The sequence below is a fragment of the Xenopus laevis genome, chromosome 4S (assembly GCF_017654675.1).
Source record: "Xenopus laevis strain J_2021 chromosome 4S, Xenopus_laevis_v10.1, whole genome shotgun sequence".
Classification (NCBI taxonomy): domain Eukaryota; kingdom Metazoa; phylum Chordata; class Amphibia; order Anura; family Pipidae; genus Xenopus; species Xenopus laevis.
This window is the reverse complement of record NC_054378.1, coordinates 6031361-6052786: the sequence shown is the minus strand read 5'-3', so window position 1 is coordinate 6052786 and position 21426 is coordinate 6031361. Positions and strand designations below refer to the sequence as shown.

The following is a 21426-nucleotide window of genomic DNA, read 5'->3' as shown; positions in this document are numbered from 1 at the left end:
CGCAGACAGCAGGGAAATTCTTGAAGTGTCCCTTTGAAGATAATGATGCAAAGTTTTGGGATGCCACAACAAAAGGTGGAGAATGGCTAAAATAACCACTTTGTCGGTGGATAATGAGGCAGTGTTTAAAGAACCGATGGAAAAGTTGATAAAATGTAACCTAAAAAAATCATATGGTGCAGCATGGGCCGCATGTAGACCAGCATTAGCAGACAGCTATTGCATTCATGTCGGGCTTCAGTGGATTTAGTGCATTTCATTGAGACGAGATGCTCTTCAGTGAAAAGTTGGATGCAATCAATAAGAAGGTTTTTGGAGGGAAAAGAGTGTTTATTCCTCAAGAAAGGAAAAGTAAGAGTAAGCTATGAACCTCCATTCCCCAGAGATAAGTAGAGGTCTTTTAGATCATCGAGGCACTATAAACCTGGAAAAGAATATTTGAGACAATCTTTGTTGAGGTCTGGTCATCAAGGATCAAGAGGGAATGCCAAAAGAACTGGTCTTTTTTCTTCTTCAGCCACCACAACACAGCAACAATGAAGGTGTCTTGGTTCAGACTGTATTCGGAGGCAGATTCTCTTTTTGCTCAAGCCGTAAATGTGAAGGATCGCTGGATATGCAAAACAATTCAAAATGGATCTCGTCAGGAGTTTGCAACAGTGAAAAAAAGTGATATATTTTAGTGTCTTCATTCCAGAGTTCGGAAGAAGGTCAATGTATGGATCAGGAGTATAGGAATCTATTTGTCTCAGGAGCAGTCGAGACTGTTCCCAAGGGGTTCTATTCAGGACTTTTCATAAGCCTCAGGGACGCTGAGACCAGTGTTCAATATGAAAAAGTTGAACAAATTTCTGGAGAAAAGAAGTTTCAAGATGGAGTCATTAGGGTCTATCATTCAAACCATCTCCATTGAAGATTGGCTTACAAATATATATTTGAAGGATTCAAGTTTCCGTGTACCCAATTTGCGTTTGAAGACTTATTGAAGGGAAGAAGCGTAAAGGTGGTGTCTAACATTACAGCAGTTGCTTACGTACAAAAACAGGTAGGCGCCAGAAGTATGTTAGAAGCAGTGGTCAAAGTTATGTCTAGAAAATGGAACAGCGGTTCATCTGCCTGGAACAGAAAATGAGAAAGCAGATTCCCTTTTGGCCAAGAAGGCTGTGGTTTCCGTTGCTTCTCAAGTTAGCCTTGATGGAACCCAGGAGAATTCAGAGGTTTCCAGGGTGGTTATCCAAGGGGATGTTTCAGTGCCAAGTGGAGAATAGCCTGTCCTTGATAGTGTGGAGATTGAAAGGGAGAGGCTTAGGAAGCTGAATTTGAAGGAAGACGTTGAAGTTCTTAAGTGAAGATCCTTAGCTTGTTGTGTGGGAGAACTGCCTGCTTTATTTGCATTAGAGCCTTTCACAACAGTCTTTAAAGACACATGGTAGTGCTTCAGTCTGCCTTTAAATTTCTCCCTAAAGTTGTTTCCAAGTTCCATGTAGATTTGGAGGTGGCATTTTCCTCATTTTGTCCATCTCCAAAGACAGAAAAGGAAGCCCGTTGGCATACTTTAGATCAAGTCAGAGAAATAAAGATATGTTTGGAAAGAACAAGTCCCTGGAGAAAATCAGACCATTTGTTTGTGATTCCCTGTGGCTTCAGAAAAGGCCAAGCTCCTTCTAAGAAGACGATAAAGTCTTGGATTATAGCAGCAATTGCCAAAGCCTATAATACAGCAGGCCAAAAGGTTCCCCGGGGGTTAAAAGCCCATTCCACCAGGGCATTGGCGAGTTCCTGCTCAATGGAAGCCAAACCGTTGCCAGAAGTAATCTGTAGATCTGTGAAGTGGTCATCACTTTCATAGAACACTATAGGCTGGATATCCTTGCCTCTCAAGAAGCTAGATTTGGGACGAAGGTCTTACAATCAACTGTGTATTTTGCTGATTAAAGCATATTTACTTTCACTGCAAATTTGTGTGGTAGTCCCTCCCTTATTTCAGCTTTGGTAGTTCCCTTTGGTGAATGCATGCCAGGGGTGACTAAGAAAACAGGAAATTGTTTTTACTCACTGCAATTTCTGTTTCCTGGTCACCTTCCATGGCAGCATTCACCAGGGAATTCCCACCCTATGTGGACAAGCTTATAACAAGGACAAGAGTAGGGGAGGGGATGACCTTTAACTTCTTGGGGGAGGTCCTGTCCATTGGCCCGCAGGGAGGTTAACCCTTTGATGAATGTGCCATGGAAGGTGACAGAGTAAAAACAATTTTCTGTTATTTTACATAACATTCTAGAAAATAATTTGAATCCGATTTTCAAGATTTATCATACACTGCCCCTTTAAGAACTCAAATTAGACTATTCACCACCTAAAACTTGCAGAATTGCTGTTTAAGCCTATGGAAGACGTCCTGGGATCAATTTGAAGTTGTTTTTAGCCTTCCTGACATTCGAGTTTTTTGTGCAGAAAATACTAGATTTGATTCTAATTCAATTCGAGTTTTCGGGTCCATAGTATTCACCCGTATTTGAAAAATTTTAATGAATTTCGATTGGTCGATTGGGAGTTTTAAAAATGAACTTGACCCTTGATAAATCTGCCTCTTTAAGTATTGTTTGGTGTACTCCTGGTGTATTCATAGTAACACTCTGTGCAGGCTAACATCGCTCTGTTTGAGGCCTGCTGCAAAGAGAGAATACAACAGTTTGATGACGGTGGATCAGATGAGGAAGACATCTGGGAAGAGAAAAATATTTCCTACTCACAAGAAACACAAAGGAGGTCAAGGTAAACATACTTGTAAACTAGGGATGCACCGAATCCACTATTTTGGATTCGGCCGAACCCCCGAATCCTAAGCAAAGGATTCGGCCGAATACCGAACCGAATCCAAACCCTAATTTGCATATGCAAATTAGGGGTGGGAAGGGGACATTTTTTTACTTCCTTGTTTTGTGACAAAAAGTCACGCGATTTCCCTCTCCACCCCTAATTTGCATATGCAAATTCGGATTCGGTTCGGTCAGGCACAAGGATTCGGCCGAATCCGAATCCTGTTGAAAAAGGCTGAATCCCGAACCGAATCCTGGATTCGGTGCATCCCTATTGTAAACCATATGCAATGAACCTTTCAAATGCAACTGGGACAACTGTGTTTGTATAAAAATTAGGGATGCACCGAATCCAGGTTTCGGTTCAGGATTCGGCCTTTTCAAGCAGGATTCGGCCAAATCCTTCTGCTCGGCCTAAGCGAATCAGAATCCTAATTTGCATATGCAAAGGGAGGGAAATCGCGTTGCTTTTTGTCACAAAACAAGGAAGTAAAATGTTTCCCTTCCCACTCCTAATTTGCATATTCGGGTTCGGTATTCGCTGAATCTTTCGTGAAGGATTCGGGGGTTGGCGGTATCCAAAATGGTGGATTCAGTTTCGATTAGTGTTTATAGAATGTTCTTTCAAATTTTTTTTTCCTCTTCACTTTGTGGAATGAGAATAATGAAATTGCTAGTTTTGAATTGGATTCTTTTTGCTTTTAATAAATGATTGTTCCAATAGCTCAGGAAGCACAGACAGCGAAGAGAGCACAGATTCCGAAGAGGAAGAAACCATTAAGCAGGGATTTGAGTCAAGCACAGTTAACCACGAAGACAAAATGGAAGTTGATGCTAATGAAGGTAAATCTTTATGCTCCTTATCAAAGCATTTGGGAAAATCCTTGCAGTTAATTCTCATTTTTTCAGTTAGTGGTTTAGAAGGGGTTGCATACATCCAGGAATCCGAGCAGTTTTTGCAGTATATGTGATTGCCATTTTTTTTTTAATTGTAAATGCAAACTCTAGATGTAACTTGATATTAAAGTAATTAAAAGCTTAATATATTATATAATTTGACTTGTGCAAATTTAAAAATATACATATATTTCCTGGAATCATACTAAAGTGACATATACATATCTATCACCCTTTATGTCTCTTGCCTTGAGCCACACCATTATACAATGTTTTATGTGTTGCTCACTGGTTACCTGACAGGGAAAGAATGTCTGTTGTATCTGGGGAACTATCGTGAAAATGAAAAGTTAATATTAGCTTCATCATACTGAAATAGAAAAACTTTCTAAATGCAATCAATTAAATATTCTGTACTGTTTCTGGAATAATCAAGTTTATCTTCACTATTCCTCTCTCAGCATCTGTTTCTCTTCATTCTGTCTTCAGCAGTTGGGTGTCAGATATTCATTGACAGTTAGATCCAATATATCTTATACGGGGGCTCCTTTTGCCTAGAAGATGTATTAGAGCTCACTCTATTAAACTCACCAGACATCATGTCTCTCTACATGCAGGATTTGTGCAAAAGGCAGTTATTTTGTTAGATTTTGTTTATACTGGAATCAGTTTTTTGAGTGAGATCTAATACATCTTCTAGGCAAAAGGAGCCCCCCTATAAGATATATTGGATCTAACTGTCAATGAATATCTGACACCCATGAAGATATGAATGAAGAGAAACAGTTGCTGAGAGAGGAATAGTGAAGATAAACTTGATTATTTCAGAAACAATGCAGAATATTTAATTGATTCTATTTAGAAAGTTTCAGTATGCTGAAGATAATATAAAATTTCAATTTTTGCAATAGGCAGAAAACAGAATTAGAAACTGCTCTGTCCTTTCATTGGCTGATATAACCTAGCATGGCTTTTAATTTACGACTTTCTTTCTGTTAACCTCTAGCAAGCAACTGGACTGCAAACTTCGACATACCAATGGAAACGGCACATGTAGCAAACCTGGACTCTGATGGTTCTGATGTATGGAGCACAGAAGAGCCTTTGTCTTCTAAAGAAACTGACTGGGCTTCTTTTTCTCAACTCACATCTCCAATTAAGTAAGTCATTCCTCTTGTTTCTAGTAGTAGTTCTCATTCAGAAGATCTGCTGGGCCATATAAAATGATATTGGGTTGGCTGTGCAGCAGCACCGTGGACTGTTCATTTCTGTTTATAGAAATGTTAGAGATGATCCCCCCTCAATGAGAGTGAATTAAACCTACAGGTTGTCTAAGGGGCAGATTTATTAAGGGTCAAATTGTGAGTTATCCATACACGATTCAAGCTTTAATTCTAATTTGAATTCAAATTTCGAGACTTATAATACTCTGGCTCTCGAATTCTACTATTTTCCACCTTAAACCTGCCAAATTGCTGTATAAATCAAAGGGGAGAGTTCCAGGGATCATTTTGGTGGTGATTGCAGAAAAAAAACTTGAATCAAGTTTTTCAAGTTAGATTTGAATTTTTCTAATTCGAATCAAATTCAATTCGAGTTTTCAGGGTCGATCAAATTTGTCTGAGCTGAGAAAATCCGATTTTATTAATACATTTAGATTTGTCGAATTTCGAGTTTATAGGAGTTTTAAAAAAAAAAACTCACACTAATTTAAAATTTGACCCTTGATAAGTTTGCCTCTAAGAGGGGAATTCACAAAAGTGTCAGGAACGAAAAAATGTCTTTTAAATGTCGTAGAAAGTGTCGTAGTAACAGCCGACAAATTCACAGAGCATTTACCCGCCAATTTTCCAATGTGTACGACACTTTTGAAAGTGTGCAGTTAAAAATGGGCGTTGTTTTTCAGCGCAACTTTTCCCGACATTTTTATGAATTGCTCCTAAATAGGCTTGGGCGGATTTTACCTGCTTCGCTTTGCCGCCGGTTAAATGTTGCTGACGCCCATTAAAGTCTTTGGGCGTCAAAAAAAAAAAAAAAAAATTGACGCGCAGTGAAATTTTTTTGGCGAACAAAGCCGTACAAGTCTATGGCCGTCATTTTCACAGTGAAACAAGGCAAAAAAATTCACCCATCCCTACTTGTTTTGCCGACATTTTTTCAGACACATTAGGCTCTCCAAAACAAAAATGTTGGTCAAATTGTCTTTTAAAAACGCTCGGTAAAATGTCGTCTGTCCGATGAAAAGATAAACGTTTTAGAAAATTGTTGGACTTACGAGACATTCAGAGACCGTAACATCTTTATGAATTTGCTGTTCGTACGACATTTTACAGATTTGTCAACCGCCACTTCTGCAAGGGGGGAGAAAGTGGGAGCACTCCAGGCTAAAAAAATACGTTTAAATACAATGGAAGTGCAACTGACTTATCCTACTAATCAATGCATGTTCTCTGGTCCCCTGTCTAACAAACAATTCAATAAATATATATATGTCTTTATACACAAATGCATATATATATATATATATATATATATATATATATATATTATATATATATATATATATATATAATATATATATATATATATATATATATATATATATAGATTTGTGCATGAGGAAACCGCACACCCACTATTTTCATCAAAATAAGTGTTTTATTCGGTACATAGATCCGACGTTTCGGCCCACATTAGGGCCTTTTTCAAGGATAATGCATGTACATCAAAATGGTGCTTTTATACCACTCCCCCATTTGAATCTGGCGCCAAAAATGACGTCATATATATAGGGAGAGATGGGGAGGGAGAGGGAGAGAGGGAGAGGGAGCGAGGGAGAGATGGAGAGGGAGAGATGGAGAGGGAGAGATGGAGAGGGAGAGATGGAGAGGGAGAGATGGAGAGGAGAGATGGAGAGGGGAGAGATGGAGAGGGAGAGATGGAGAGGGAGAGAGGGAGAGGGAGAGGGAGAGGGAGAGAGGGAGAGGGAGAGAGGGAGAGGGAGAGAGATGGAGGGAGGGAGAGAGATGGAGGGAGGGAGAGAGATGGAGGGAGAGAGATGGAGGGAGAGGGATGGAGGGAGAGGGAGAGGTAAATCTATAAAGACAAGGGTTTTTAGTTACAAAGTTATGATCATAAAATTGGTAAGCCACCATACCACGTCAAGGTAAACCCCATACGGTGGTCCCTAACTGTTACTTCTGGTCAATAATATAAAAGTAGTAGTCCTTGGGATCAGTGTCTCCTGACCTTGGGTTTGGTTTTAATCAGAGGGCTAGCTCCTCCCACTAGCTGTTGTGGCTTTTAAAAAAGGGAGAGATTGCCCAAACCAACACCCATTTTTAAAGGTATAAAACCACTTTAGTTGAAGGGGAGGGTAGGGGGTGCTATTACAAACCACTCAAAGCATCGCCTGCCTCTGGCCACTTCTGGGTTACTTATTTTACCGTCACTTTTGGGAATTCCCCCCTAAATGGTTTTTCTCGTAATTTTGTTTTCTCAGTACAAAAGAGTCTGTAAGAAGTAGTTCTCCTGTCGAAATGGAAACAAGCACAGAGCCAGTGGATCCTCTTAGTGTAAATGCGTCCGCACAAACCGAAGGTACTTTTGTTTTGTTTTAATATAATGGTTTCCATTGTTCCCTGAACCTCACAACTGAGTGTTATTAGCCTGCTAAGTGGTTCCTATAAAATGTCTTTTAGTTACTGTTGCTATGGATGCAGTTTCTGACGGGGAAGAGGAAGGGGAAAATGCCGATCAGATGACAGAAACTGTGATGAATGGCAGCATGAAAGAAACGCTCAGCCTTACCGTAGATGCAAAAACAGAGACCGCTGTTTTTAAAAGGTAATTGGTAAATTGCGATCTCAAAAATCCTTCACTTCGAAAAATTGTACCTGTCACACTTATAATAAAATTAGCCCTTTATCCTGTTAATTAAAAGATCTGTAATTCAAGGAAATTTACATACTAGGGGAGGCCCATTTATCAAAGACCGCAATGATCTCATTATTTTCTGAAAATTCTCCGATCCAAATCTGCACAGGTTTTTTCCCCTTAATTATCAATACATTTTCCCGAACATTTCCTTTGCGGGAAAAAAAAACCTGTAAAAATTGAATCGTGAATTTTTTGGATTTTCTCGAAATCCTTGGATTATTGTGCGAAACCCAGTGCAGATCAGGATATTGTTGGGACTTCTACCATTGACTTACATACAACCTCGATAGTTCTGAGATGCCGGATTTTCGGATTCAGACTTTTTCCACGAAAAATTCGGATTATATATTAAAAAAAAATAAAAAAAAAACAGCTTTTTTGGCATTCAGAGTTTAATAAATAACCCCCTACAAGTATTAGCACATAAAAGTATCTGTACAGTTAGAGCTTTGTGGACATAATCATAAATATCGTGACACCAGATCGTGTTTTTAAATTTATCAATTCCCTCTTGTTTTTAAAGGAGCAATTAAATGTTATGTTTATTTTGACAAACTAGTGGAACGTGAACTGCTTAATATACGACTAGCACTTTATGCACCCTTGCACTTTAACGATTTTAATTATCAATTGATTCCCATGGGGCACAATTAGTACACTGAGGGGCACATTTACTTAGGGTCGAATATCGAGGGTTAATTAACCCTCGATATTCGACTGTCGAAGTTAAATCCTTCGACTTCCAATATTGAATTCGAAGGATTTACCGCAATTTGTTCGATTGAACGATCGAAGGAATTTAATCCATCGATCGAACGATTTTCCTTCGATCAGAAATTTGTTAGAAAGTCTATGGGGACCTTCCCCATAGGCTAACATTGATGTTCGGTAGGTTTTAGTTGGCGAAGTAGGGGTTGGAAGTTTTTTTAAAGAGACAGTACTTCGACAATCGAATAGTCGATGGTCGAAGTAGCCAAAGAAAACGTTCGAAATTCGAAGTATTTTTTCTTCTATTCATTCGCTAAGTAAATGTGCCCCATGGTTTTGGTTTTCGCACAATGAATTTATTTATGGATTGAAGTGATCTTGTATTAACCACATTTAAATAAGTCATGAATTTTCTCTTTCACCATTTTCCAACTATATATACGAAATCTATTTCACAATAATTATTATTAATAATATTATTATTATTATATACTGTGCGACCTGGTTAACTCCTCTTGGCAGTTACTCTCTTTTTGGTACAAACTGATTTGTTTATTTTAATAGCGGTGGTAGGTGGTTAGAAGGTGCGGAAAAACAAACCAATCACAATAAACATTTCTATTTGCACCAGCAACTTGTATAAAGCTGCCCATAAATGCAAACATCCGATTGTTCGAATCCTCGAACGATCAGACGATGTTCTGCCCCGTACGAAAGTTATGTCCGACAAAAGCTGGTCTCCCACTGAAAATCGTACGATCGGTAATACACTCAGAGATATTATCGGCAGCCGACAGATCTTTTAACCTGTCCGACGAAAAATGACGGAACTCTCCACACACTGTCCGAAAATCGTTTGAATCCTCGATCCGTACGATCGGATCTTTGCGTCTATGGCCGGCTTAAAATGCCTCTTCACTGCTTCTGTCCCTCGTAGTAGATCAGATACTGATGAGACTCAACACGTTTCTGTCCAAACCAGTAACTTTTTTTTTTTTTTAAATGCAGCATGTTTTATTCCTGCTTCTCCCCTTTTTCCTTTTCTCTTGCACACTGTTGGCTACAGAGTATTGAAATCCTATTGGTATGTATCTTCATCTGCCCAACTCTCCTGCATTCAACACACACTTTCCATTTATATGGATGCCTACACTATATCGACCGTCTTCGTGAAACTGTTTTTTTTTGGGGGGGGGGGGGGTTATGCAAAGGCTGCAGTATTGTTTTATCATTGGTTCATCTCATGTATGACCCTTGCATGGCTTCATTTTTATTCCAATTCCTTTAGTTTAACCAATACATAGCCATGAAGCCATTTTATCCTTTTAAAGTGATTGTTCACCTTCCAAACACATTTTTCAATTCAGTTGTTTTCAGATTATTGCCCAGAAATAGACTTTTTTCAATTACTTTCCTTATTTATTTTTTACTGTTTTTACAAAATCTAAGTGTAAAGTTGAATGTCCCTGTCTGGCAGCTCAGTAATTCAGGTGCAGACTCTACTGTGACAATTTTGCAACATCCATGTCTCAGCAGCATCTCTGGAGTATTGGCAATAGAGATGTGTGGGCCGACCCGCGGGTTCGGCCCGACCCCTGGACAAAATGTGCGGGCCGAGCTCTTCTCCTGCTCTCCCCACCCGCGACCTAGTACTGCCGGCTTCCGGCACGGAATTTATAGACTTCCGCCTGCTCCGCCCCTTTTGTGACGTCACTGCGGGGCGGGTCTATAAATAAAGGGGAGCAGCGGGCCTGGGTTGGATGCGGGTAGGGAGCGGACGGGTTAGCAATTGGCAGTTATTGTATCAATTCTAACAGCTGCCTGTAATGAAACCCAGAGATTATGCTCAGCAGGGACAAAGATAAGAAATTAATCAGTTTGTATCAATTTAAAACAGTTTACAGGGTCGGCGACCCCCCTTCCAGAGCTGCTTTAGAAGGTGACACTAACACTAAAATATTAGAAAAACGGTGACACATAGAAAATAGAATAGTCATTGGAAAAAGTCGTTATTTCTGGTGAACAATCTGAAACCAACTAGTTGTTTGTTTCCAAACACTTTTTTTCAGTTTAGTTGTTTTCAGATGGTTCACCATAAACAAAGCCTTTTACAATTACTTTCTATCTTTCAATTAGTTTTCCCAAAATGTGAGTTTCAAATGTAGGGGGTTATTTATCAAAGTCCGAATTTATCTCAATATTTTCTGAAAAACTCCAACCAAATTTTTCACCCAAAAACTCAGAATTTTGCCAAAAACCCAGTGCACATCAAAAAATCATTGGGACTTCTCCCATTGACTTGTATGCAACCTCGACAGGTCTGAGATGCCGGATTTTTTTTTTAAGTCCAATTTTATAATAAAAAAAAAAAACTCATGATTTTTTGCATTCGGAGTTTAGTAACTAACCCCCATAATGTCTGTGTCTCTGGTGTCTGTCTGGCAGCTCAGTGATCCTGGAGCTTCTGAACTGTTACAATTTTGCAACATTTAGTTGATCCATTTATCAGCAGCATCTCTGGAATATTAGCAACTATTGTATCAATTCTAACAGCTGCCTGTAATGAAACCCAGAGATTCTGCTCAGCAGGGACAAAGATAAGAAATGTGTCAACTAAATGTATCAATTTAGAACAATTAAAGGGATACTGTCATGGGGAAAAAAACATTTTTCTTCAAATCGCATCTGTTAATAGCGCTGCTCCAGCAGAATTCTGCACTGAAATCCATTTCTCAAAAGCACAAACAGATTTTTTTATATTCAATTTTGAAATCTGACATGGGGCTAGACATATTGTCAGTTTCCCAGCTGCCCTAAGTCATGTGACTTGTGCTCTGATAAACTTCAATCACTCTTTACTGCTGTACTGCAAGTTGGAGTGATATCACCCCCTCCCTTTCCCCCCAGCAGCCAAACAACAGAACAATGGGAAGGTAACCAGATAACAGCTCCCTAACACAAGATAACAGCTGCCTGGTAGATCTAAGAACAACACTCAATAGTAAAAACCCATGTCCCACTGAGACACATTCAGTTACATTGAGAAGGAAAAACAGCCTGCCAGAAAGCATTTCTCTCCTAAAGTGCAGGCACAAGTCACATGACCAGGGGCAGCTGGGAAATTGACAAAATGTCTAGCCCCATGTCAGATTTCAGAATTGAATATAAAAAAATCTGTTCTTTTGAGAAATGGATTTCAGTGCAGAATTCTGCTGGAGTAGCACTATTAACTGATGCGTTTTGGAAAAAACATGTTTTCCAATGACAGGATCCCTTTAAAGAGTCAGCGACACCCCCCCCCCCCCCAGCGCTGCTTTAGAAGGTGAAAAACTTTACACTTCAATGTTAGAAAAACAGTCTCAAATAGAAAATAGGAAGTCTTTGGGAAAGTCTTGATTTCTGGTGAACAATCTGAACTGGAAAAAGTGTGTGCAGGTGAACAACCCCTATATTAATAATAATATATTTCTAAATAAAAATTTTTTTATTTATAGTGAGGAAGGAAAACTGACTACCTCTCATGATTCAGCTTGTAAATATGGTGTAGTGGAAAACTCTGACACAGCAATGGAAAATCCTCCTTCACAGCCCAGTAGTAGCAGTCAAGAACAGAGGTAAGTTCATTTTCTTTCTGAAATTTGGATCTTCATACCTTAAGTCTACAAGAAATTCATTGAAACATTAAATAAACCCAATAAGCTGGTTTTGCTTCCAATAAGGATTAATTATATCTTAGTTGGGTTCAAGTACAAGCGACTGTTTTATTATTACACAGAAAAAGGAAATCATTTTTTAAAATAATCTGACTTCAACACTACTACATTTTGTTTCCAGATTTTATGATGCTATCCATGTTTACACTGATAATATAAATGTTTTATAGCAGCGCCCTCTGTTCAGGCAATTAACCCAGCCCTATGATTATAATTGTTAGGTGAAATCCCACGCTGGTTCTCCAGGACACTAAAAACTGCACAGCCCCAGGGTATTTCTGAAGGGGCACAACATAGCCATCCTCTTCTGCTCCTTTAGTCTTAATTAGCTGAGGCTGGTGCTGGTAAATTAAAAACGGATATTTTGCTTAAGTTTGACTTCTTTCTCTACTGCACATGCCCCAGCTTAAAAAAAAGTGCAAGAAACTTGAAATCTGCTTATACAGAAGTACCTGGGTACAGCGCAGTGTTCAGGTACCAGGAGCACAGACCCAATTAAATGATGATCACTGCAGTGGAGAGTGGTGCCTAACATTTGGCTCACCCCTTTGTGCTTCCCCTTTAATTTACTGATGAAGGAAATTTCTCTTGCCTAGATTGGGGGACACAGGCACCATGGGGATGAAGATCCTGTTGCTTGGAGAAAGGACACTAAAAGGTTAAAGTGGCTCCTCCTCCTCCTGCTCTGGGCTTCATCCCCGCCTACCTCCTCAATCCCCAGTTTTCTTTTAGTGTCCTCAGATGGAGGATGGATACTTCGTGGCTGGGAGCAATGGTACAGATTTATTCAGTATCATGCCACTACTGGGGGTCAGTGTTTCTCTTCCAGAACCCCTCCAGCCAAGGACTTCTGATCTGAAGATGCTCTATAGCCTTCCCGCTCTACGGAGGCTGCAGGCTGGGGAGCTCCCCCCCCCCCCCCACACTACCCTGGGCACTGGTTCCCGCTCTCCGGAGGCTGCACCAGTAGCCACGACGGAGGGTATGTCTTTTATTGAGCATTCCTGGCTGGCACAAGGAGGTAAGTTAATTCCCTCCTCCCTCCCCCCATTACATGCTGCCTGTCAGCTCTGCAGAAAGGCATTTAGTTTCACTTTCACTGCTATTCTCTCACACATTTTCCTAGGCATTTAGTTTCACTTTCACTGCTATTTTCTCACAGAGATTTTCCTAGGCATTTAGTTTCACTTTCACTGCTATTCTCTGACAAAGATTTCCCTAGGCCAGGGATGTCCAAAAGGTAGATGGAATCTACCAGTAGACCTTTAGCTGGTCATCAGTAGATATAAAGACACTGTCAACACACAGTTTGTCTAAATCACCCTCCTGTTTCATGCTTTTTATTTGATATTTATTGATATTTATGTTAAGGTTACAATATACATTTTCTCATGAATCAATATTAAGTAATATTTTCCATGGAACAGAATTCTAACAATGCTTTTATATATGTAGATCATAATGGGACAACAGCACTAAAGTAGTCCCCGCATTGGTAACTCAGTGCCATTCCCAGCGATCTTTCGCGCCACCATCTGGCGCTGCGTCTATTTCATTGTGCACGAGTCGCTGCACACACGCCTCACGGGCGCCATCTTACTAAAGTACTATACCAAAGCCCGGGAAACCTCTCTGGCGGCCATTTTGGATCCGCATCTCTCTCTCCAGTACTGAGCGTTTCCAGCCTCGCTGTCTCTCACAGAGAAGAACAAGGCACCATTCCTTCCTACCTTGGTGAATAGGTAGTTACACTTCCCTTACTCTTTCTCTAGGGGATTAACACTTCCCTCTCTCTATGGGACCTACTGTGGGGTTTTTCACTACTTCCCTCTGTCTCCACAGATCGCAGGGGAGAAGTGGTTCACTCCTCTGGACTCCCCTAATATTCCCCAATATCTTACTTACTGGGTTGCACTACATAGTATAGCCATGACGGGCAGGGCAGATGACCAGTCCCTTCCCAAGCAGGCAACTGCATGTACCAACAATGCAATTTAGTATTTGGCATGGGCTACTTGCAGACCTAAATTTGCTAGTGTTTTGGCTGAGCCAATATGTGAAGCCTGTAAGACTGCAGCAGTCACTGCACAATTACAATCCTACACAGCCCTACCAGCCAGCTCTGCGACAGCTACGGCTAATCAAACGAGCTTGGATTCTGAATTGGTGTGCGCTCTATCTCTAGCGGGTCTACAAAACCTAGCCAGAATTCCAGAGACTCTAGATAATGTCCTACAGCATCTATCTACAGAGCCTCACAGACTGGTCACTCAGCAGTCGGCCACAAAGCGACCTCCCCTTTCCCCACCTGTTTTGCCTGATGAACAGGTAGAGGCATTGGGAAGAGGGACAGATCCTATCCGCAGATGAATAGGATCAGGATACCCCTAGATCACAATGAGAGGTCGAGAGCCTGATTCAGGCACACCCCACCTTTAGCAGAGCGAACCAATAACATTTTCAAGAGGCAAAAGAAGTCTTCTTGTGTCTTTCCAGCCTATGAACAGCTGGGTGACATTGTTAAAGCACAATGGAAAACGCCAGACCATAGAGTCCAATTTTCCATCGCTTTACTCAAACTTATCCTTTTACTTTACAGACCTTGGTCTTCACCCCCAGCAGTGGACCCACCGGTCTCTAAATTGTCAAAGACCACCACCATTCCAGTAGTCGATGCGGCTTCCTTTAACGATCCTATCGACAAACGTCTTGAGGGTTTCTGCAAGTCGATTTTTACAGCAGCAGGCAGAACTCTACGACCTATTATTGCCACCCCATGGGTATCCAGGTCAATGGAAGTTTGGGTGGAACAGGTGGCCCAACTCATGGCTCAGAAGACCCCTCCACAGACCTCTTTCTAGCTCCGATAGCGGACACAAATACATAAATTTGCGTAGCAGTCCTGGACGCGGCTAAGCTCGTCACAAGGGCTTCGGCATAATCCATTGCAGCCAGACGTTTCCTTTGGCTAAAAAAAAAAAAACAAAAAAAAACAAAAAAAAAAAAACTGGTCAACAGATCTTACCTTGAAGTGGTCTCTGCTTGGTCTCCCATTCTCGGAAAAAAAAAAAAAAGACTTTTTGGTGCTGAACAGAGAAGGAAAATTCTCAAGCTACAGAGCCAGAGGTCCCAACATGAAAAGCAACAAGCTCCGACCCGCCCCAGATTCCAGTCAAGGCAGAGCACTTCTTGGTCAGGAAGCAGAGCAGCACCTAAGCCCGCACGGGACAAACAGCCTCCGCATGAGGAGGTGCCCACCCCTGAAAGCTAAACCCTTTGGCGGACGCTTAAGTCACTTTCGGGAGGTGTGACGGCATAGAGTACTGGAACCCTGGGTCCTACAGATCATTTCTATCTCATAGAATTCGCTCAGCTACCTCCGAGGTGATTTTCCATCTCAAGGCTCCCTACCACAGAACCCAGGCACTCAGCTTTCCATGGGGTTCCACACGCCCTGACTACCTCCGCGGTAGTAATGGCGGTCCCTCAAGGGTAAAAGGGGCTTCGGTTTCTACTTAAACCTGTTTATAGTACCCAAAAAGGATGGATCTTTTCACCTGGTGCTAGACCTAAAGGCACTAAACGACCATGTAAAGAAGCACCACTTCAAGATGGAATCCATCCAGTCAGTCCTAATGTCCCTGGACATAGAGGATTTCAGGGCGGTGATCGACATCAAAGATGCATACCTGCATGTCCCCATACATCCCAACCACCACTGGGTCCTTCACTTTTCAGTGGCAGGAGAACATTGGCAATCCCTGGCACTCCCCTTCAGACTATCCTTCGCGCAAAGGCTATTCACAAAGGTCATGGCTGCGGCTCTAGAGGACCTGCGACTGCAGGGAGTGAGTGTCATACCATACCTGGACGACCAACTGGTAAAGGCCCGTTCCATGGCACTGGCCACAACTCATCTCCAGACACTAATGCTGTTACCGTGGCAGATAAACTTCCAAAAATCTCGATTCATACCTTCCCAGAGTACAGAATATTTAGGGCTTGATCTAAATTCTTCATTGGGAAGAGCCTTCCTTCCCCAATCCAAGATCACCTCCATGCAGGGGCTCCTGTCATTTCTGCAGCAAATGGATCAGGTACCTTTAAGGTTGCCATGAGAGTGCTAGGGACTATAGTGTCATCCTGCGATTCCATATGCGCAGCTCCACACCAGAGCCATGCAGAGCCTTACTCCAACACCAGAGGAGGAACTGAGCGAACCTAAACTGCAGGATTCCCCTATCAGATCTAGTTTGAACCTCTATCAGTTGGTGGCTTTGACCAACAACACTTCCGTCAGGAAAACCCTTCCCCAATCACCAGTGGACAGTCATCACAACAGTTGCCAGTCTACAAGGTTGGGAGAAGTATTGGGAGACCTAACAGTACAGGGACGTTGGTCACAGAAAGAACTACTCCCCATCAACATCCTGGAATTAAGAGCAATCTACCTGTCATTGCTCCAATTGTCAGGCAGACTTCAAGATCTACCTGTAAGAATACAGTCAGGCAATGTGACAGCGTTGGCTTACATCAACCACCAAGGAGGCACCAGGAGTCAAGCTGCCCTCGCAGAGGCACAGCAAATTCTTCTGTGGGTGTAAAACACAGTACCAGCTATCTCCGCAGTATCCCTGGAGTGGACAACTGGATAGCAGATTTTCTCAGCCGAGAGACCTTAGATCAGGGAGAGTGGAGCCTACACCCAGAGGTTTTTTCAACTGATTCTGGCAAGGCGGGGCACTCCGGAAGTAGACTTAATGGCATCCAGGTACAACAACAAGCTTACGAGGTTCTTCACAAGAAGCAATGACCCTCTGGCCCTAGCATGGACACACTGGTGGTTCCGTGGCAGTTTCACCTAGCATATGTCTTCCCACCACTGGCACTTCTGCCAAGGGTAATCAAGAAGGGTAGAAACAGTTGTAGTGGCACCCTACTGGCCACACCACACTTGGTTCGAAGAGCTCATAAGTTCACCAGTGGACGCACCATTCCACCTTCCAGACAGAATGGATCTGTTATCTCAGGGACTGATCCTTCACCTGAGTTCACCATGGCTGGATTTAACGGCATGACACTTGCAGCCATAATCCTAGCCCGATCAGGAGTTCCAAAAAAGGCCATACCGACCTTACTAAGGGCCAGAAAGCCCGTCTTCGCACGCATCTACCACAGGGTATGGAGGACATTCATATCCTGGTGTAAATCTAAAGCCAAAGACCCACAGTCCTGGGATGAAAGTAGCCTATTGTTATTCCTTCAGGAGGGTTTAGAAATAAGGGCTGGCACTCAGCTTACTGAATGTTCAGGTATCAGCCTTATCTATCCTTTTTCAGCAGCAGCAGCTTGCAATGCTGCCCAACATCAAGACCTTCCTACAGGGAGCATTGAGGATGATACCTCCATACCGTCATACAATCCCTCCCTGGGATCTCAATAGGGTACCTTCTGTATTGCAGGAGCAACCGTTCGAGCCATCGGCTCAATTCTATTAACTCTGCTGACTCTTCAGGTAGTTTTCTATTAGCCATCACTTTGGCTAGACTAGTTTCAAAACTAGCAGCTCTATCTTGTTGTCCACCATTTTTGATTTTTACAAGGACAAGGCGGTGTTGAGACCTACCTTGGATTCTTCCTAAGGAGTTCCATCTTAACCAGGACCTGCTGGTTCCTTCATTTTGTCCTGAACAAAAAACAAATTTGGAACAGTTACATATGTAGATGTGGTTCGTTCTCTCAGAACATACACCAGGGCTACCAAGAGTAGAAGGAAGCTAGACAACCTCTTTGTCTTACCAGAAGGACCACGGAAAAGCCTTAAGGCATCTAAGGCCACCAATGCAAGATGGATTAGGTCAACAATCTTGAAGGCCTATGAGGTACGAGGTAAGGCCACACCCTTCCGGGTTCAGCTCATTCTACTTCTTCACTCAGCACTTCTTGGGTGGTTCCTCTCCAGGCTTCAGCAGAACAGGTCTGTAGGGCTGCATTGTGGTCATCCACACACACCTTTTCCAAATTCTACAAGCTGCATACATTCGCCTCAGCTGAAGCGAGCTTCGGCAGGAAAGTGTTGCAGGTGGTTATTCCCTGAACACTAGGGGTAAAAAGTCCCGCCCTCATGGGTAGCTTTGGGACGTCCCCATGGTGCCTGTGTCCCCCAATCTAGGCAAGAGAAAAATAGATTTTGTACTTACCGTTAAATCCTTTTCTCTTGTCCTACATTGGGGGACACAGGCCTTCCCTCCCTGTATTAGTTCATGTTAATATTGATCAGGTAATATCTTATATAATTTTTGTTGTTCAAATACCAACAATTTCAAACAGCAGGTGGTTCATACCGTGCTTAGCTTGCATTGGGGAGGAGCTCCTTCTCTTCACATGGGCAATTGGTAGGGCTCGTCATCTCTTCTTCGGTCAGAAAACTGAGGATTGAGGAGGTAGGCGGGGATGAAGCCCAGAGCAGGAGGAGGAGGAGCCACTTTAACCTTTTAGTGTCCTTTCTCCAAGCAACAGGATCTTCATCCCCATGGTGCCTGTGTCCCCCAATGTAGGACAAGAGAAAAGGATTTAACGGTAAGTACAAAAATCTATTTATCTCCTGACTCTTTTTTAGAAAAATACCCCCCACCAGTGCTGCGTTACCTACACTGGGAGTGAGCTCCCTGTGCGAGCAGCCATGTTGTCATAGCTGCTCGCACAGGGAGCTAGAGTCCTGCAGCGGGTTGGATACCCGCAGGTAACCTGCAAAAAAAACAGGCACCCTGCGAAATGAGGGGAGAATTTTCAGGTGCTGTAAAGCCGCAGGTCTGCTGGGTTGGGTTGTGGGTCTCATCTAAATTTCTTATCTTATGTAATATTGTCTGTATTTTACTCCTTTTAAAGTTTTACAAAACTTGCTTCTGCCCCACCCACTTTTGATGATGTCACTTCTGGTTTGCAGCAACATCACTTCCTGTTTGATGGTGGTCGGTGCGTTGAGGGTCAGGTTGCGGATAAGGCAGTTGCAGATCGGGTAGTGGATCAAAGTGGGAAAATATGCGGGTTGCACGGTCGGGTCTGGGTCTTAGAAATTGGTTCCGCGCAGGACTCTACCAGGAGCTTTCTCCTGGTGTGGGTAGCGTAGCGCTGGTGGGGGCAGGATAAGAAAACCTTTTTAAATAAGTGAAAATAAAATTGATGAGGGGGCTGTTCTAAGCACTTTTGTAATTTACATTCATTATTTTTGTTTTTATTCCAAGATATTAAGGGATACGTGTGCTGTAAATATTAATGAATTTTGTTACAACAGCGCCACCTGCTGGACAGTTTCCCACCAGTCTGACCACCAAGTAGTCAAGGAAGTTGTCAGGAGAAAGAAAGAGAGGCTGATGTTCTTCTGCTTAGGAAAAAATAAAAACCTTTCCCACATCTTTCCTAAGCAGAAGAACATCAGAGCAGCCTCTTTCTCTCACCTGACAACTTCCTTGACTACTTGGTGGTCAGACTGGTGGGAAACTGACCAGCAGGTGGCGCTGGTATAACAAAATTCATTTTACAGTACATGTATCCCTTAATATCTTGGAATAAAAACAAAATAAATAATGAATGTAAATGACAAAAGTGCTTAGAATAGCCCCCTCGTCAATTTTACATTCACTTATTTTAAAGGTTTACTTATCCTTTAAATAAACTACGGTTATCCCCAACCGGAATGCGGGCTCTATTAGCCCACACCTTTGGTTGGGGATAACATTTTTACCCAACATTTTTGTGATGAATCTGTGCGCATGTTGAGGAGCGTTGCTAATGATTATGGTAGGACGTCTTAGAAATAGAACATTCACTATTCTAACACCAGAAATTTCCTTTTGCTTCTAGAATCTCGGAACAAATCGCGTTAGATGGAGCTTCAGCAAATGGGCCAGTATGATGCGATACCTGTTGCCAAGTTGAAGACTGCTGACTGATATCCACAGGGGATTTAAATAGCCGACTTGAGGATTTCGGGGGAAAAATGCCTGTCAAAGCCAGTCACTGCTGCACTAACTTTGCAAGGGATCAGGACCAGCAACATTTTTTTTTTTTTTTCCCTTTTTTGATTTTAAGGTGTTGTACAGTGTAAAAACAAAAACAAAAAAAAAAAACCAATCGCACATTGACAAATAAGACTTTTTGTGTATGTTTATATTGTATTGTTCTAAAAAAAAGACAAAAACCTGGCGCCCTGTGAAATAAGAACTCACCACTTCAGTAATAGTGATACTATGGTTAAAATGGTTGTAAAAATAGTTTTTATACAGTGTATACACAGATCTAACCTATTGAACATAACTATTTGACAATTAGTGTGACCAAAGTATTTACCAGTTCTCATACCGTTCCTTTTTTTTCTTCTTCCATCTTTTATAAAATTCAGTTTTCTTTCAGAGAAGCAGGTATGTTCACTTGGATACATTCTTCGGCAAATGTTTGGATATTTCTCATTTCACGGCAAGCTCCCCGCGGTAACTGGTGAATTCTTTTTTTTTTTTTCCATTCACATCCAAATCATTTTAAATATTTATTTCAGGCCATAAAATGTGTTTATAGTTATAAACCTTTAAGCTACGTTTAGCCTTTAGTACCATTTTCAAAGGATTTTACTTGCCCAGTATTTTTCTGGCCCTGCCCCCATTTTAATATTTTGACTGTTTTAGATTTAAAGGATTAGTAACATCAACTTTTTGCGTAAAACGTAAAAAAAAAGACATATTAAACTTTTAAATCGTTACGTCTTTATTAAGAAATTACTTACCGAAACACCGCTTGCGCTCCTCTTCAGAAAAGGCGATCAGTGATCCATCGTGCGGCACTCGATTTCTCCTCCCTTCCTTCCTTATAGGATATAGCCAGGGAGGAGAAATAGAGTGCCGCACGATGGATTGACGCCTTTTCTTAAGAGGAGCGCAAGCAGAGTTTTGGTAGGTTATTTCTTAATAAAGACTTGGTGTACAACGAAAAAAAACCATTTAACGTTTAAATCGATATGTCTTTATTAAGAAATAACTTACTGAAACTCTGCTTGCGACCCATCGTGCGGCACTGGATTTCTCCTCCCTGACTATCTCCTATAAGGAAAGCAGGGAGGAGAAATCGAGTGCAGAAAGATCGATCGTCGCCTTTTCTGAAGAGAAGCACAAGCGGAGTTTCGGTAAGTTATTTCTTAATAAAGACTTAGCGATTTGAAAGTTTAATACGTCTTTGTGGTTTTTTTTTTTTATGTTCTACACTAACTCATTTTTTAATAAAAGAAAAAATTTGATGTTACTAGTCCTTTAAATTTAATGCTTGCACTGATTTTTTTAAATTTTTTTTTTTCCTTTAAC

General features: G+C 41.6%; 1 protein-coding gene across 1 annotated transcript in view; it reads left to right on the top strand.

Annotated features, from left to right (window-relative positions):
• ppp6r3.S (protein phosphatase 6 regulatory subunit 3 S homeolog) overlaps positions 1-20265 on the top strand; it is a gene marked incomplete in the record, with an annotated part of 61767 nt that extends 41502 nt beyond the window's left edge. The window contains 7 exon segments of the mRNA NM_001091424.1: positions 2645-2775; positions 3544-3662; positions 4723-4876; positions 7219-7316; positions 7418-7562; positions 11858-11977; positions 19940-20265. Coding sequence (NP_001084893.1) covers positions 2645-2775; positions 3544-3662; positions 4723-4876; positions 7219-7316; positions 7418-7562; positions 11858-11977; positions 19940-19991 — 819 coding nt within the window.
• Between the last annotated feature and the right edge of the window lie 1161 nt (positions 20266-21426).